The following is a 17948-nucleotide window of genomic DNA, read 5'->3' as shown; positions in this document are numbered from 1 at the left end:
ATTATAAGCGTTTAAATACTGTTAAAGGCGGGAAACAGTCATTATCCGATAACCCTGTTATAAACGAGTTCCTTCTGGGCCGGAGACTGAGGCCGTTTGTGATGTGTGCACTTTCTGTCATACATACTCAAGTGTTTTGGATAGTGATGCAAACACTTAAAGATAGAATCTCAAATATTTCAGTTTCGTGCTCTTGAGCGCCACCCACTGGCGATAATTATAGGAGCACACTTCTAAGGCTAGCTCCCTCTGTCATGGTTCTAACTCTTGATTTTCCTCGCTTTTGTTTGTGGACTGTTTGACTTTTGTTTCTTTTTCTTTGGATTTTCACTTATTGTTGGAGTTGTATCTGTAGTCATCCATCTTTTCTTTGTTTGTTCAGCCATAGTAGATTACTGTTACTAGCTCCGCCTACCCTCTCTGACAGACCAACCACTGCTGGCTGATGGAAAACGCGTCACTAACTCGGCGCCGCTTGTGATTTCCTCTGCCAAAGTCGCCACAGACACCCAGTCTGTAATAATACTCTATACTGCAAATGCAAAGGCTTCCATCAGTGGGCCATCGGCTCAGTCACCACTGTGTTACCTCATTCGGTGATAGATAGAGACTTAACAGACATTTATTTACATGAAAACGTTCAAGATTATTTCTCTAACTCAGGAAAAAAAGTGAAAATATTGAACTACAAAGTCAGTGAATCTGAGTCTTTCAACTGAAATGAACTAAAGATTTTGAATCAGCAAAGTGACTGAAGCAGTCATGTGCCTTAGCACTAAAATACCATGCTACTTTGTGCAGTCACCAGTAGAATAAATCCCATCTCAGCAGGGTTCAGATCACTTTTAAGCCAGTGCAGCTGAAATGTTCCTCCTTCCAACATGTGTAGAGTTACTGTTTAAATCAGAGTGCTTAATACAAGTAAATATATATAAATAAAACAAACAGTAAATAAAACAAACAGTAATTTTCTCCTGAAAGATCAGCCTCGAGTTTGCAGAAGAAAACTACTTTATGATTCTGATCTACAGTTTACAGTTTTCATCAGCAACATTCCTGAGAAATATGTCTCTTTATGGACGCATCCATCCAGCCATATCTAACAGAGTCATTTCCATAACAAACAGTAATTCCCGTTGGAATTCCTGCCCTCTTTTCCGACAATACAGACCGACGGAGTTCCTGCAGCAGTCCACTGAACTGTCCCCTTCACACTGCCATTGTTCCTGGTTTGTTTTCCACGCTGGGCCTCCACCGACCCCATTAATCCACAATACGTCCAGTCAGTGCTTATTGTTGTTGGAAAATTGTGTTGATTGTGGACAGTGGAAAGCACAAGAGGAGGGTCAAAGACTCAGGTGTTGGTGTTAAGGGAGAAGATTCAGCTGCAGCCTCTGGAGGGCTGAATTATCTGATGTGTCGATCAGTATGTTCACATGAGAGAAACAGTTTATCACACACCTTCCTAATCTAGTATGTAAATGCAGCAGCTCAGCTACTATTCCTTTACCTCAGTCAGGTGTCATTAATATTGCAGAAGAAGAGGATGCAACGAGATGATTTCAGTAAAAGAGCTCCAGTCAAACCTCATAAATGGAACAATGACACTCAGCCTGTTTCATGTGTCAGTTTGAGGAATATTAAAGTCATAATCTCAAAGATTTTCATGTAAATAAATGTCTGTTAAGTCAACGAATGAGGTAACACACACACACACACACACACACACACACACACACACACACACACACACACACACACACACACAAGTGCAACGCTGTCTGGATATCTGGGAAGTGTGCTCCTGCAATTACCGTTTATCGCCATAGGTGCCGCCAACGACAACGAAACTGAGATCTTCGAGATTATCACTTTAAAGTCTCTTAAACAGATCTGATGTTTTTGTCTGCCGGCTTTTCACATTTAAGTTACACACTTTGCACTTAATGATTTGTTTTTCAAGTCTGTTTCTGTTGTAATATTTTATTTTCATCAATAAAAGAACGTTTCCTCTAATGTGTAAAAAACTGATTTGCAATACAACTTTTCTATGTGCAAATTAAAAACATTCCTAAAACGGTTGGATGAAAATACCATGTCCCATCAAAGGACTGTGTGGTAGAACACAGGACAGTAAACAGTGACTTTCCTCTGTCGCCTAAAGTCCAGAAACTGCATTATGAGATGATTGTGTTCTTTAACAGTACTATTACAAACACATTATTCATTGGGTAACACTTTATTATAGACAACATAACCTGTCAGTGTCTATGACAAGCTGACATTAACAAAGACAGCAGAACGTGTTCAGCTTTATGTGTTAACATGACATTACACTGCCATATGTGGTCGGTGTTGATGTTGGCTTTAGTGAGATCATTATAACTGAGACATACATGTTTCCCCTGACAATGGTACAATTCGGACTTATCATTAAAAGTGTTATTACACTGTCAAATGCTTTTCTAACCACGTCACGAATCATTTGCTTGACCTCAACTACAGTGGTACAATTTGGACTTGTCATAAAGTTTTATTACACTGTCAAATTGATTCATGAAGGTGTCATTGATAATAATGTTAACAATGCTCTTTTTCTTTAAGTGTGACAGGTTATGTTGTTTAATGTCAAGTTGTCATAACAGACATCTCAAACGATGTGACCTTTGCATTACGAATAAAATCACTGACCTAATGACACTTAATGACAACAGTCAGAAACATGAGACTCATGTCACAGTTGTGATGGTGTCATGTCAGTCTCATGCACACCCCTTCAAACCAGTTCACCATAAATTAACCTGTTTACCAAAGGTCAGCTGCTGCACACTGCAACAAACTCATCCATGCAACCTGTCACATCACCTGCATGCTGTCCTCAAATGTGACGTATGTGTTGAGATGGAGGCGTATCTGTTTGTGTTCTCTCTTTGTGGACATCACGAGACAGAAAACACGCACACACACACAGCGATACACATGCACACTGCGCTTATGTGTGTGTCTGTACTCACAATCACACGTGTCTCCTGTCAACAGGTTTGCAGACCAAACACACGTTGACATAATTACGACAGGAAGAGAAACAGAGGTGTGTGTGTTTATCTGTGTGTGTGTGTGTGCACGTTTTAAGAGAGGTCTGGTACACCTTGATGGCAGACATGAAAACAAACACGTTCGTTCACACACACCACCTTGTACACTGTGTCCTTATGCCCAGGGTGTTTTTATGTCTGCCATGAACCATGAACATGAACCAGTGTGTGTGTGTGTCGGTGTGTATGTGTGCGTGTGCGCGTGTTGTTTTATGGTGCTGATAAGCAAGTGAGCCGCTTTGACCACATCCATTGCTTCACATTGATAATCGGAGCAGTTAACGAGACACAACGGGTGTTACAAGGCTTCCTCTGCATGTGTGTGTGTGTGTGTGTGTGTGTGTGGTAAGCTGTGTGGTAATGTTTGAACGACGAGGGGTTAACGAACACAGCTGCCGTCAGTTGGAGCGTACAGCCAGAGCTCTGGATGTGGTTTACTGTTCACCTCACTGTATCTGTGTGTGTACGTGTGTTCCTGTAAGTGAACATGCAACAGAATCCACCTCTCATATTAGTGTGTTTTCAAAGGTTACGACACTTGAAGTCGCCATTATAGCGTAACTATATTTTTGGAAAGCACAGCTTACGCCTTCTTCTTCTTCTTCTTCTGTTTAAAACAATGTTTGCTCAGAAAATCATGCTGATGGGCTGAAGATGGCCGTGACTTAAGGAGAAAACCTGCACATTTCTGGGCTTTTGAACAATTATTGGGTTAGAAGTGGCTCAATGCTATTGTTAGCTGTTGTGTAAATATAGCGTATCAGGTATCAAATATGTTATTTTACCTTAAAATATAGCTCAATGTCCTTAAACATTTTCACTATTTACTGTCATACTGAAGAGAGGAAAGATTCCTTTTAAATGACTTGCATCCTGGAGCTCAGCAGTACAGCATTATAACAGCATCTGAGCCTCCAAGCCTGAATGTGGTTTCTGAGGAAAATCACCAGCATGTGTGTTTGGGGAATTGTCCCCGCAGAATTTTGAGACAATTTGACTAAAGGCGTCAGATTTATGTTTGTTTAAATTCAAGAACTACTACAGCCTGTAGCCTCGTGAAGAACGCTTTGCAGGATTAAGTTGTGCTCGTCTTCAGGTCAATTTGACCCCATGTTTAGCTTGCTCTGGTCCTATGCTGTGTATTATTTGGTGAAGTTGATCAATTTTTTGTTTTTCTTTCACACACACAAGAACAAATGTGCTTTACGTAGGTCATTGGTTAGTCTGGGTCTGGACTGAAGTACTTCCTTGCTGGTAGAGGTCAGACCTTGTAAGCTAAGCTAGCTTGCTTCTACGAGTTGTTGATTCGCTAATCTCTATGCTTCAATGCAAAGTGCATCCGGCTGTGGAGCGATTCAGCTCAAACTTGCAGAATATGCTTTGTAGTTAAGTCAGATAATTTGACCACTTAAAAAGCCTCATGGTTGTTTCAATCTGCATCCAAGGCAGACTGCTGAAACAAACAGTCATAATAAACTGGACTAAACAATATACTGTATGTGCCAGATCAAACCAGCCATGTGTAACTTGACCATGATTTTAATGAGCTCATACTTTGGAAGTGGGCGTGGCTTAAACTGGTAGTTCTGAAACAAGGTAATAACATCACTCCTTGTCCTTGCCTTGTCCTTGTCCTTGTAGTTTATATGATATCCACATTTATCTTGAGTGTCTCCTGTGCTCACGGCTAACCCGTCCTCTCAGCTACATTTAAGTGAAATCTGATTGACGTACTCTGCAAACTAAAAGGAAACAAAATAACCAAAAGATAACTAGAAATCATTCCTCTGGTTGTTTTTAATCTCTCGCACTCTCCATCTGATCAGCCTCTCTTTACAAAGTTCAAAGGTTATATGTTGGTAAGAAGGTATAAAAGCAGAAGGATGAGGAAGCAGTTAACATGAGCATCACTGACCACCATGGCTGACCCATCAAAGAAGAAAGAGCCAGCTACAGAGAGTCACACCTCAGCAGGACATCAAAGGAAGGAGGAAGAAGACGTCACAGTACCACCAATAAAGTTTGATTGACAGGTGATCACGACACACGACAGGAAATAACATTTATTAGGAAAGATTGATAACAACTTTACCTTTAATGGTGTGCTGACAGAGGCTGTAGCAGTAATACGGCTGTTTGAGTGTGTGTGTGTGTGTGTGTGTGTGTGTGTGTGTGTGTTTCGCCGTGTATGTATTTCTTTCTAGTTGTAGAAGAGGGGGCTTTCTTGACACGGGTCTCATGTTGCTTCCTGTGTGTGTGTGTGTGCGCGTGTGCGTGTGTATAAGCTAGAGACAGACATAGAAACTGACAGAAAAGAACTGCCAGTTATGTAAAACAGACACACGCACACACACACACACACACACACACACACACACTTGAAATACCTCTACTTAGTATGGACAGCTGGTCTGTTGGCGGGAAAGCAGAGGCCAGCTGTCACTGCGGGTAAGAGAGAGAGAGAGAGAGAGAGAGAGAGAGAGAGAGAGAGAGGGTGGAGTTACATGCATCAAAAGATGGAGAGAGAGCAAGAACAAGAAAAAAGATGAACACCAGAAATACACATGTTTAAAGAAAGAGAAAGATACAAGAGGAAACACAGACAGATGGAAGGAGAGAAAAACCTGGAGAGAGAGGAAGAGAGCTACTGAGAGTATGCTTCCAGCTAATTAACTTTACCATCATCAGAGAAACCTCAGCATCACTAGAATCTCTACAAACCTCCCTGTCGAATCAGACTTCATCATTTCCTGCTTGTTGGGGTTACTGGTTTAATTGGACTATTTACCTGTTTACCTTGTCTAACCTGTCCTTGTTTTCACAGTTAGTATGTCTGTTTAGTATGTGTGTACGTGCCCACATACTTGGCCAATAAAGCTGATCTGATTCTGATCTATAATAACTTCTGCTGTTGCTGCAATTAGAAAACAAGACTAGGTCAAAACCTAATATGTGCTGTTGTGGGCTGTCCTTATGAGGCTGATGAAAGCAGGTGCGCACTGCGGACGTAGGTGAGGACAGCGGACGAGCAGCGGAAGAGCAGCCCCGCCTACTCCCCGAACACAGTATCCAGAGCCGTATAGAGAGAGAGTCGCGTCAGTGGAGGTCCAATATGCTCCATGATCCGCCATTGTGATGTCACAACTCTCTCTCTCTCTCCGGCTTTGAAAGTACCGTCACTCACGCGTCTGCCAGTCAGTCAGTCAGTCAGATACAGACCCATGAGTCGGGCTCACCCCGGCCGTAAGCCAAACATGACCTTTTTCTATCATTAAATAATCATTCTATAATTATCATCATTAGTTTAATACTGTTGAATGTAGGCTTGTATGTATTAGTTTAATTTTTTAGTGTTTAAGTGTACACAGAGAGCAAAGTTAAACCATATTCCTTGTATGTGTACACACCTGGCCGATAAAGAGACAAAGAAAGATGTTCTGATGCCTTTTGTCCTCTAACTGTTGTGTTTCTGCTTTTTACAGAAAGTTTCACAAAGTCATTGAATCATTTTATACCTAAATAAGCCTTATTATAGGTAATAGAAGCATAATGCAGCATCAGGACTAGTCATTGTGTACGATCCCTTACATCCCTTACATTACGTAACGTAACATCAGATTGATTTATCAGACTAATATAAATGATCTTAATCTACTTGAATCTAATTTTATAACATTATCCAATTAATCTTTTACTTGCCGATCTAAGCGTCTTTAGTTTGCGACGGTTAAAGTTGCATCTAAAGCAAAGCCAAATAAAGTTTGATTTATTGTTTTAATGAAATCAAAGTTAGGCAAATAAATTGTGTAGAATTAGACAGCTTACAAATTCCTTTTATTTGTAAACTTTGCAATAAACTTGATTCTTTTAAATCAGTGATAGGATGACATGTGAAGCAAAGATGTTTTTTAACACTCACTCTGTCCACTTTTTGTCAGATCAATCACTTCTTAAATAAAACTATCACGACCAACTTTTGAGAGTCTTTAGCTTTCCAGCTGCTAACTGTACAGTGGTTTTATTAAATCTATTAATTTAGTTTGGTCGACTACGTGGAAACTAGTGAAACTGGGGAGTGTCACGTCTTCCTGGTGAAGCAGCAAGCAAAGAGACAAAGAGCACAGTGCACGGGGGGACAGGACATATTAACAGATCTTAATCCCTTTAAAAAAGAGCAGCTTGTTGTGAGGGGGAAGCCCTGCATCTCTGATATCATGAAATCTACTCCAAAACTTAAAGTGGGAAATCTAATTCACCTTGGAATGTTTCCTGTGACAAAGAATAATGTTATACTGCGGAAGGAAGAGAGGAGAGTGAAGGTCACATTTCACAGACTTTAAGTGTTTGTTTATTGGTATCTCATCCTCTGTTATTAGTTAATTAATCAGTCAGATAATTATCCTCTCTACTTTTGATTGTATAATCAGATAATATAATCTGCATCTCTGTGCTTTAAACATTTTAGCATGTTAAAAGTAGTAAACTGAGATTTCCCAACCCCATGTCCTGCTCTCATTGTCTCCAAGATAAAACTAGTTTGTTCTAGCAAATGTGTTACTGAGGAAACAAAAGTAACTTGTTTTTATCACTTGAAGAGAAGCTAAGCTCTTGAACCGTTGATCCGGTCAGCTCATGGAAGAGCCACAAAACTATAAAACATATAATCATGTATCATGAACTTCCCTTTTTTGTGTCAGTTTATGCACAAAAAGGACAGTTGCATATGCGGCATGTTTTGTGCTTGCACCAAGGAAGGCTCTAAGTGTCAGTACGACTGCATTACGTGGTGGTGGCACCAAAGAGGTGCCCCTACAGCCCTCAGGAAGCCTCTCTTTCACCCAGGACTCCTCAGCTCCCATGTGTAAACCACAAGCCAACATGGAGGTATTATTTTATCATACTTTATGTACTTCTGGTGCCTAAACTTAACAAAAAACAGTTGCAGTTTGGTTTTTGCAGCAAAGCACTGGATTAGGTTTAGATATAAAGATTTGGTCTCGATTAAATTCAAGGAAACTTCCAAATATGGGAAGTTAAATCATGTTTCGTGTGACTTAACTTATGCCAGTTAAAATATTTCAGTCTTCGGTTTTGGTCGTGCACATAACACAAACTCCTGGAAGAGTTTGTCTGTTGGACCCATCCATTGCACCTGAACACCACACCAGCGGACGTTGTAGCTCTTAATACGACATCACAACCGACCCAAAAGGCTTTCCAGGAGAAATACAGTTTGAAATTTGTGCTGACTGACATGAAAAAAAGGAAACTTGGGCCACACAGGTGAACCAAAAGATTGTAATAATGTGACTATGAACTCATGTGAGACTGAGTTTGTGCAGAACATTTGTTGCAGTAAGTTTCTCCGAATTTAAAAAGACCACAATCCTTCCCTTCACCAGAGTCAAGTGCTGTGAGCGCCGAAACATGAAACTACTATAAACTAAGAACAATTTCTTATTTAAACACATGTTTATAAAGAATCTAATAAAGGCTGCATGACTTATATCCTACTTTAAATAAGAATATAAAGACAATTTGTAGGAGACGAGACGTTTACATTCAGGAAATATTCAGCTCTTGTTATTCCCAGCTCTCTCTCTCTCTCTCCCTCTCTCTCTCTCTCTCTCTCTCCCCCCTCTCCCTCTCTGTCCACAAAAAAGGCCTTCATTCAACATCCAGTTTCTATGAGGTTAATTATCTGTCCCCTAATTGGCCTCGGGGCCGTCCCTGGCATGGTCTCACTCACACACACACACACACACAGACATGCAGACACACACACACACACACACACACACACACACACACACACACACAGACATGCAGACACACACACACACACACACACACACACACACACAAACACACACACACACACACACACACACACACACACACTGGGAAAAGAGCAGAGATGAAGTGACTCCACATAAATCTTCAATCCATAGTAGCAACAGTCTGCAGGCACACACACACACACACACACACACACACACACACACACACACACACACACACACACACACACACACACACACACACACACACACACAGATAGATACAACCACATAAACACAAACATGCATGTGTTTTATTTGAATTGAAATGTTTGATACTTATTTCTTTTGCAGCACTCAGAGAGACGTGCGCTTTAGTTTTTCTGTTGTAACCTTTTTTCTTTTAGCCGTTAACTTTATTTTCTTAGTTTTATAATTGTGCGGACATATCTGTAAGTTTTAATTTTAGCTTTTGGGAAAAAAAGTGAGAGAAAAACATGACAATAAATCTCACCGCGCATTTGCCGAGTATTTCAAAACAGAGATTTAAAATATCTGATCGACTCTTATTTGGTTCGGTTTAGTTTCAGGGCCAAACGGTGAGTTTACGCTCACCAATAATCTGATGACTGACTCTTGCAGATGCAAAACAACATGTTTTCAAAGTCACAAAGACACACACACACACACACACACACACACACACACGCAGAGGCTGACAAACAAACACACACATGCAGGAGCCAGGGAGCGTGGTAAAATAAGGGTGAATAGTGAAAAGCACCTATTTATCCCCGCTCCCTCAGGTCCCCTGGGACACACCAACAATGGTTGGGTTTAACTCCATCCACTGACCTGCGCGCACACAAGCACACACACACACACACACACACACTGGTGTTTATGTATAACCGACTCACACACTCTTCATTCTGTCTGAGTCACACAAACACACATTCTCTCACACAGTTTTACTTCTCGAGACGTACATACACTGCAAACATTTTCTGTGTGAGTCACTTGTGAACAAACAAGGCAGTGCACAGGTATGTTCATACATATGTGTGAATCATAACAACAACAACAACAACAACAACAACAACAACAACAACAACAACAACAACAACAACAACAACAACAACAAAAGAGAACATTTGAAACGTTTCCAAACTGTGAAGAAGAAGTAAAATGTCGCTCCTGTCGTGCAGCCGTCTTCACTTCTTACACGTCGTGGTGACTGTTTGCCTTCAGACTCGTCGTTAGCGTTGTAATAGATCGGTGGATTGAGGTTTGTGTGACAGATGTTGTTTGTTTGTCAACACCTCATATCATATATCATATCATATCATATTTGTCATGTCTTTGTTGTTTTGTCCAACATTTTAGGTGCTATTTACGAGAGGGGTCCATTAACGTTCACGCAACAAGTATGTTAACATCATAAACATGTGAGACTGGTGATATCTACATGTGAAACAATATGGAGATCAGTCTTCTTCTGTCACACCTCCATCTTGTCTCTCATCAACCTGCTGTGTTGTCTTCACACTGCTTGTATATCTGATGAGTCACCACTGTTGTGTGTACACGTCTCCGTGTTTCTCACTCGTTTTAGAGTATAGCTTAATAACTTTTCCCCTCTCTATCCTCCTCTCATTTTCCCACCCTTCCTCTTGCTTTCTACCCCTCTCTCTTTGTTAATTTCTTTCTCTCCTCGTTCTTTATGTCTTCTCTTTCTCTCCGTCCCTTCCCCCAGTTTTCCCACCTCCATGCTCCATCGGGAGCTCCACAAAGCCTGTCTCTGCCCTAGTAACCACCGCGCCACCGCCTCTGCCCCGGCAACAGGCCGTCGTCAGGGCTTCTGACCCCTGACCCCATCACAGCTGCTCAGCCATTGCATATCCCACAATCCCCTGCTCTCTGCTCGCTCCCGTGACCAGGGGGTCACACACGGGAATCAGGCAGTGAATAAGACTGCGTCGTGTTCGCTTTGTCCTCCGTCCATTTCTAAAAAGAGAGACGGAGAGAAGATGAGGAGGAGAGAAGACGGGTAGACAGAGAAAAAAGAAGGACCAAAGATGAGAGAAGAGAGGAGGAGATGATATGAAAAGTGATAAGAAAAGGGATGAAGGAGACTAACTAAAAGAGGTGATGAGGAAGGGAAAGGAGATAGGAGGAAAGCAAACAAAATCAATGTAAAGGAAATTAGATTAATGGAAGGGAAAAGAAAAAAGAAACAGAAAGAAAAAGGAGACAAATGAAACCAAAGGATATGTAGATAAAGTAAAAAGAAAGGATTGAAAAAAAGGAAAGAGAGAACAAGAAATGGAGAAACAAAAAGAGGAACAAGTAAAGGAGAAGTACTGAAAGTAAAGGAAACAAAGAGAAAAGATGATAGGAAACAAGGAAAGAAACTGGGGGTGAATAGTGGTGGAGCTAAGGACAAGGAAGGAGAAGAGTAAAGGAAAGGAAATAAGGGAAGAAGAGAAGATGAGACGAAAGGAACAGGAAAGTACAGAAGAGCGTACAAAAGGAAGGAAGAGGAGACAAGAGGGAACGATTGGGAAAGAGGAGATGAGGTGACAGGAATGGAAAGGTAAAGGAAAAGCAAAGAGAAGAAGGAATAACGAAGGAAAGGAGACAAGGCGACAGAAGAAGCTGCATTGTTTCTTTTAGAGAGATATGTATAAAAAAACAGCTGTTTGAAGAAGTGATGCTTCTGCGTCAGTGTGGATATGAAAGTTATCCTGACTCCAGCTCAGAGAGGACAAACCGCTCCATTTTACCATTCAAGTGCAGCGATCATATGATACAACCAGCATGCTTCAACACACAGCTGTGAGAGCAACAACCCTCCACTCATTAGAGGAATAATCGGCCACATCATTGGACTGAGTGTGTCCACAATAACAAGGCAGAGCAGAGCACGGTGTGTTAGAGTGGGTCTGTGTAAAGATGCTTTCCCACTGGTTAAAAAACCCACTAACACCCGGCTTTTTTGCTTAGTGGGAAAGGTTCAGTCAGACCCGGGTAATTATCGCCTCGGCTCCGATCAGCGTTGATGGGAACACAAAACCTGTGTCAAAACGTTAATCTTCGCCCCTTTCCGGCGCGATGTGATGCTCTGTCGGTAACTTCTGCGACTCCTTGTAATGTCAGCTACAAATTCTGCCCGTCTCCGTCAAAGCAGCGCTCAAACCTCGTCCAAATTTGTCTGCGCCGAGTTTGATAAACAGACTGAATGAGTAATAGATACAATGAAGACCTAACCACCGTAACATCTTAACTGTTTACTAACCCTGTCTCCGGCACGTTTGTGACGTCAGACAGTGACGCAGCAGAAAAGAGGCCGACAGGAGGATACTTCACTGGCAATGGGAACGGAGACAATCGGCATCTATAAGCGGGTCTTCCTGAGTCTGAAAAACCTGATCCAACGTGTTTATTTCAGTGTGAAAGAGGTGTACGAGTGCTTTTGTGTTTAGATTAGAAAGATTGTTTGTGTGTGTGCGTGTGTTGGCTCGGATGTGTGAAATGTTTATGTGTGTGTCTGCATGTTGTGAGGACCATGCATTCAAAATAAAGAGCAAATTAAAGGCAATGTGTCTCTTTAAAGAGGCTTCCTCTGAGTTGAAGTGGCGTATGTGATGTTTAAGACACACAACACAACTTGGGTTTGAAATGAAAAAAAATAGGCTGCTGTAGGTACGACTGCAGTGTCACTTTTGCATGTGCAGGGCTCCTCGGCCAAGTAAGTTCAGGGAAATGTTACATTTTAAAACACAAAGTAATCAAAACTAGTTTAGAAAAAGATCTTGGTTTGGGTAAAAATAAGTAGGTGAGTATTTAACATATTTAACGTAAATAACATTACATAACTAACTTTTGGTAACTTAAGCTTCTTTGTCGTTTCTAAAAATCATTCATTATTGACTGTGCGTTTCTCACAGGAGGAATCAAACCCTCGTCTCCTCGCAGGAAGTCCTGTGTTTATGACCCCCCCGACCTCCTCCTGCTGTGGACTCGCTCTTTATAGGTCACAATTTATCAAAACATCATGAACATTAAGAGAGTAAGAACGGGCTGCTTGACAGCGTGCTATGAGGAATTATCGGACATCTCAGGTAAGCAAACTTTTACCTGGCTAAAACTAAAAGTCCTTTAGTGTTATAATCCATAATTAAAAATATTAGGAGGGTGATCTAATCAATAATAAAAAATATTTTAAACCTATACAGGGGAATATTACAGTCATGTGTTCCCCCTGCTCCAAAGTGGTGGCCTTTGTAGTTTATTTGGTGTCTCTTGCAGAACTACTTCCTGTTTATTTGTAAGGAAGAGCTGTGGTCGCTGCAGTGACGTAAGACGCACAGGAGACACTGTAACGCTGAGTTGCACCACATGTCTGACAATGACAGCTCTGCACAATAACATCATCAAACAGAAAAGAGCAGAGAGATAGATCAAGTTTAGATTTAGGTTTAAAAGTGTATTCAGCAATGCAGTGTGTGTTTGTGAGTGTGTGCGTGAGTCTGGGTTCCAGGTGCTGTCCCCGCTGTAACCTGAGCTGGACTTTATTAATAAATAATGCATCTGAACCCGTCAGCTCGGACGGTAGGCAGCTCCGGCTTATTCTGCCATTTGCCCTCCAAAGGACGGATCCACACAAACACAGAAAGACTCCACAGAGCAGCAAACAACATCACAGAGTCTGATACGATCTGTGCCTCAGGATCCAAGTTCAGGTGTTCTATTTTGTCACCTGGAGCGACCTCATCAATCATGAATCCTGAATAGTAAGTGTTGACTCCTTCTGCATATAGAGTTGTTATATATTATTATAACATTTAGTTCAAACCGGATGTATCCTATACCACAGGGAGACACTGAGCTCTGCTTTTAAACAGCGACAGCTGACACGAAAAGTCAGAAGACATCATGGACCTTGTTTCTGACCTGAATATAACGTTCTCAGAGGTGTTTGCAGACCTTTGTCTTGTAGTTGTTGTGTGTTAACTTCCCCCTTTTAAATCTAAATGATCTAATCGTCTGTAAAAGTCCTAACATTTGAGCTCCATCCTGTGTTAGACTTTAGATATGGTGCTTTTATTCTACATGTATGTCAAATTAAAATAAAATAGATAAAGTCGTACTTCTTCTCAGAGGTAGATTTTATAGTACAGAGTTACAGCAGAAAAAAGTTTACTTCATTTCTTCTGCAGACAATTTTAGGTAGCTTGCATTTGGATCGCTAGGCCCCTGTGGCTGATGGGTAATGTAGTCCTTAGAGTCATATCTGTTGCACGTCATTTCTTTTGATGGGTCATTTTCTGTGATCTGTCTCCAACTAGAATTGAACTATATAACAGACATTATTTTTTACACGCAATAGTTAATAAATAAGCTTGGAGGTCTAACACACAACCTTGGGATGCAAAGAGTGCACACATCTGCTCAACAAAGACATTTTTTATAGTTGTCACCATTTAAAGGCTTCTGTTACAGAAAAGGCGAAAAGCTCACAGAACATTTGACTTGAATGACTTTAAGGTTTGGAACTGTAGCTGTGTCCCAATCCGGAGGCTGCATCCTTCGAAGGAGACGGTGCACGGAGGATGCTCCATTCGTAGCCTGTGTAGACCGTTAAAGCCGAACTGAGCCGAGCCGGTCTGGTTTACGGAGCATTTCCTGTTTGCGTCAGCAGCTGTTCCCGCCCTTACCCTTGCGTCACCAAATGCCGATCCTGTCACCTAGCAACAGGTAGCTTGTGGGCTAACTAGCTAGTATAATTTACGTTGAGTAAGTTAACCTTTCGTTTTCTTAAACACGCGCAATGCATCTCGGGATACGCTGGGCTGCGAAGGATGCACCTGATGGATCCTTCGCGGCCCGGAAAAAGTAGGATGTATTTGTTGGCCGCATCTGAAGGAGCCCTTCGAATTGGGACAGCTTTTGACGCGCTTCTGTGATGCAAACGGCCTTCAAATACAGTCTTCGAAGGCTGCAGCCCCTGGACTGGGACACAGCTTGTATGTCTGGTTAATGACAAACATGAACTCCCATCTCCTACATCCTAGAGGAAGGCCCCTTACTATCAAATGTGTTTAATTTGTACCTCCATGTCTGTCCTTCTCCAGTGACTACCTGTTCAAACTGCTTCTGATTGGTGACTCTGGAGTCGGAAAGTCCTGCCTTCTGCTTCGCTTCGCGGTACGCTTGTTAACAAACCCAAACACACAAACAATGTTGTACTTTTATTCACTTTAAATACGAACTGCTTGTATCTGATCACATGTCACACATCTCCCAGGACGACACCTACACTGAGAGCTACATCTCCACCATCGGGGTGGACTTCAAAATCAGGACCATCGACATGGACGGGAAGACGGTGAAGCTACAGATTGTAAGAGTTTGTTTATCAGACAAAGTGAAACGTGATAAGTGAAGAGAAACTACTGTGTCAGGTCAGCTTGGTGTTCCTGCAGAGAGAGACTGATCTTACTTTGTGTGTGTGTGTGTGTGTGTGTGTGTGTGTGTGTGTGTGTGTGTCTGTCAGTGGGACACAGCAGGTCAGGAGAGGTTTCGAACCATCACCTCCAGCTACTACAGAGGAGCTCACGGCATCATCATCGTGTACGACGTCACGGAGCAGGTCAGCGAGTGTTTTTGTCCCACCATCAACAGCAACATAAAAGGAGAGTTTGAACATTAACTTCTCTCCTCCTCCTCTTTCTCTCGTTTCTCTCCAGGAGTCCTTTAACAACGTCAAGCAGTGGTTGGACGAGATCGATCGCTACGCCTGTGAAAACGTCTCCAGGCTGCTGGTGGGAAACAAGTCTGACCTTGTTAGTAAGAAAGTGGTGGACGCTGCCACTGGGCAGGTAACAGGCTGCACACAGCGCAATGAACATCTCTGCCTAAATGTTTCACATCAAAACACTATTAAACAACCCCGGCCATCCCTCACTGCGCTCATTAAACACCAGAAGCGAAATAGCTGGTTCTAAAATGGAAAAACAACATCGCTATTGTAGCTCCTTCTGACTCCTTCTGAGAAAAACAGGAGGTGCCAGGCGGAAGGTGTAGACTGTATATAAGAAGCAGCCGTAGCCACAGTGATGTCACCAATTTGTGTAATGCCATTTAAGTCTCGAGTTTGGCATGTTGGCTGTCCACATGTTGGTCTCTTGGAGCTGGAGATGATCACATGTGGATGAGAGGGTGTAGCTGGAGAGGAGCCAACACTGACACCAGCTTGGTTGGAAAGGTCGTGTCACTTACTATAATCCACAGTGACATATCTTAATCGCAGTGCTGAGTTTGGCAAACAAAAAAAGGCTTTAAACTGACAGTCTTGAAGATTTAAATTTCGTTCTCTTGGGCGCCATCTAACAGCGATATACGATAATTACAGGAGGACACTTCCCAGTTTAACCAAACGTCTACGGCTGGCTCCCTTTGTTGCAGTGCAAAGGCTTTCATCAGTGGGCCATAGGCTCAGTCACCATGTGTTACCTCATTCAGCGATAGATAGAGACTTAACAGACCTTTATTTAAATGAGATTGTTACTTTAATTGCAATGCTGATTTTGGCAGATTACAAACAAAACATACTTCCTTAAAATATGACGAGCAAACTCCTCATAGTGTTTGTACAAGAACATCTAGGAGTCTACATCCACTTCTTACAATCTATGTCTCTAAATCAAATTGTAATGCTAACATTAGCATGTTAGCCTGCAACTTAAAAAGGCACCCTTAACTTTTGTTTATTAACGTTTTCTGATGTCTGGCGTTACTGTACAGAGTTTTTAAATGCCACACATGATGTTAATTCATTCACTATGATCCTCTGGTGCAGAATTTAAAGTAGTGACACCAGCTGCAGTATTAATTACTTACATGTTAACTTATCATTAATTTAACACTTTAAAGGGATACAGTTACACCCTGAGTACTTAATCACTTTGAATACACGACTACATTTTACCACTGATACTTTAAGAATTTTAAATGCTAAACTTTTTAATCATAAAGAACACTTTTATAATAGTATATGAGTTTGTCTCAGTGTCACGCTCACACCCCCTGCCCCCTCCTCTGCAGGACCTGGCCTCGTCTCTGAAGATCCCCTTCCTGGAGACGAGTGCTAAGAGCTCCGATAACGTGGAGAAAGCTTTCCTCACCATGGCCTCTGAGATCCACAAGCGCGTGGCCACTGAGGGAGGGGGGATGCAGGGAGAAGCCAAGGAGGCCAGGGCCCAGAGCACTAAGATCAACAGCGCCCCCCTGTGGCTGGGAGGGGAAAAACAGACTCAGGAGGCCAGTAACTGCTGCTGAGCAGGAGACAACACAGTGCTGACATGAATACTGTGATATGTACATGTGCAAAAGACAGATGTGTCATTCAACAACACATCAAACTGTCTAGTGTCAGGACTACGTGGAGGTGTGCTTTTTATAAACACACAGAATTCTGACATCTTTGCTATTAAACTAAGTGTTTATGTGAAAAACTGAATGAAAAACACGTTATAACAATATAGTTTGGGGGTTGACATTTTTAAATTTAATATGAAGCGACTGCTGCTTTATTAAAGGGCAAAGAAAACAGGACAAATGACAGCTAAATGAGCAACCAGCACAGTTTAGGTGACAAGCTTTCAGACTTTTATATAGCTAAAGGACCGTCACTGTCTCACTCCTGTAACTCAAGACAAAAAGAGAAATGCTGAAAGGTGCAAACCTGTCACATGAAAACAATATTTAAACAACCATACATGCTTTCAGAGTGTGGGAAGAATCGTATCCAAAACGTGCTTTGAGCAGCTGTTGATGAATTTACTGTGTGATTCAGTGTGTTCAGATACAATCATGTCAGAGGTGATTTAATTGTGTGTTTCGCTTGATATTTGTTAATGTTAATAAAGATATCTGGATTCTGAAAATATAGTTAAAACTATTAAATATATGACAAGGTGTCACATAAATGTATTTAAACTAGGGATACATGATATTGGATTTTTTGCCGATATCGATATGCCAATATTTTCCAACCCTATTTTCCGAT

The 17948-nt window shown here is 41.6% G+C and overlaps 1 protein-coding gene across 1 annotated transcript; it reads left to right on the top strand.

Moving 5' to 3' along the window:
- The first annotated feature begins 13657 nt into the window (after positions 1–13657).
- Positions 13658–17281, top strand: LOC138597456 (ras-related protein Rab-1B-like). Its single transcript, XM_069669052.1, has 6 exons — positions 13658–13671; positions 15013–15085; positions 15186–15281; positions 15435–15530; positions 15628–15759; positions 16985–17281. Exons 1-6 carry the CDS (start codon positions 13658–13660, stop codon positions 17216–17218), a joined length of 645 nt encoding a protein of 214 aa, XP_069525153.1. The 3' UTR covers positions 17219–17281.
- Positions 17282–17948: the final 667 nt, after the last annotated feature.

Source organism: Semicossyphus pulcher, unplaced genomic scaffold (assembly GCF_022749685.1).
Source record: "Semicossyphus pulcher isolate SPU_LCO1_2020_fin unplaced genomic scaffold, fSemPul1.0.p SCAF_19, whole genome shotgun sequence".
NCBI classification, from domain to species: Eukaryota; Metazoa; Chordata; class Actinopteri; order Labriformes; family Labridae; genus Semicossyphus; species Semicossyphus pulcher.
This window is presented reverse-complemented; position numbering and strand designations above follow the sequence as displayed.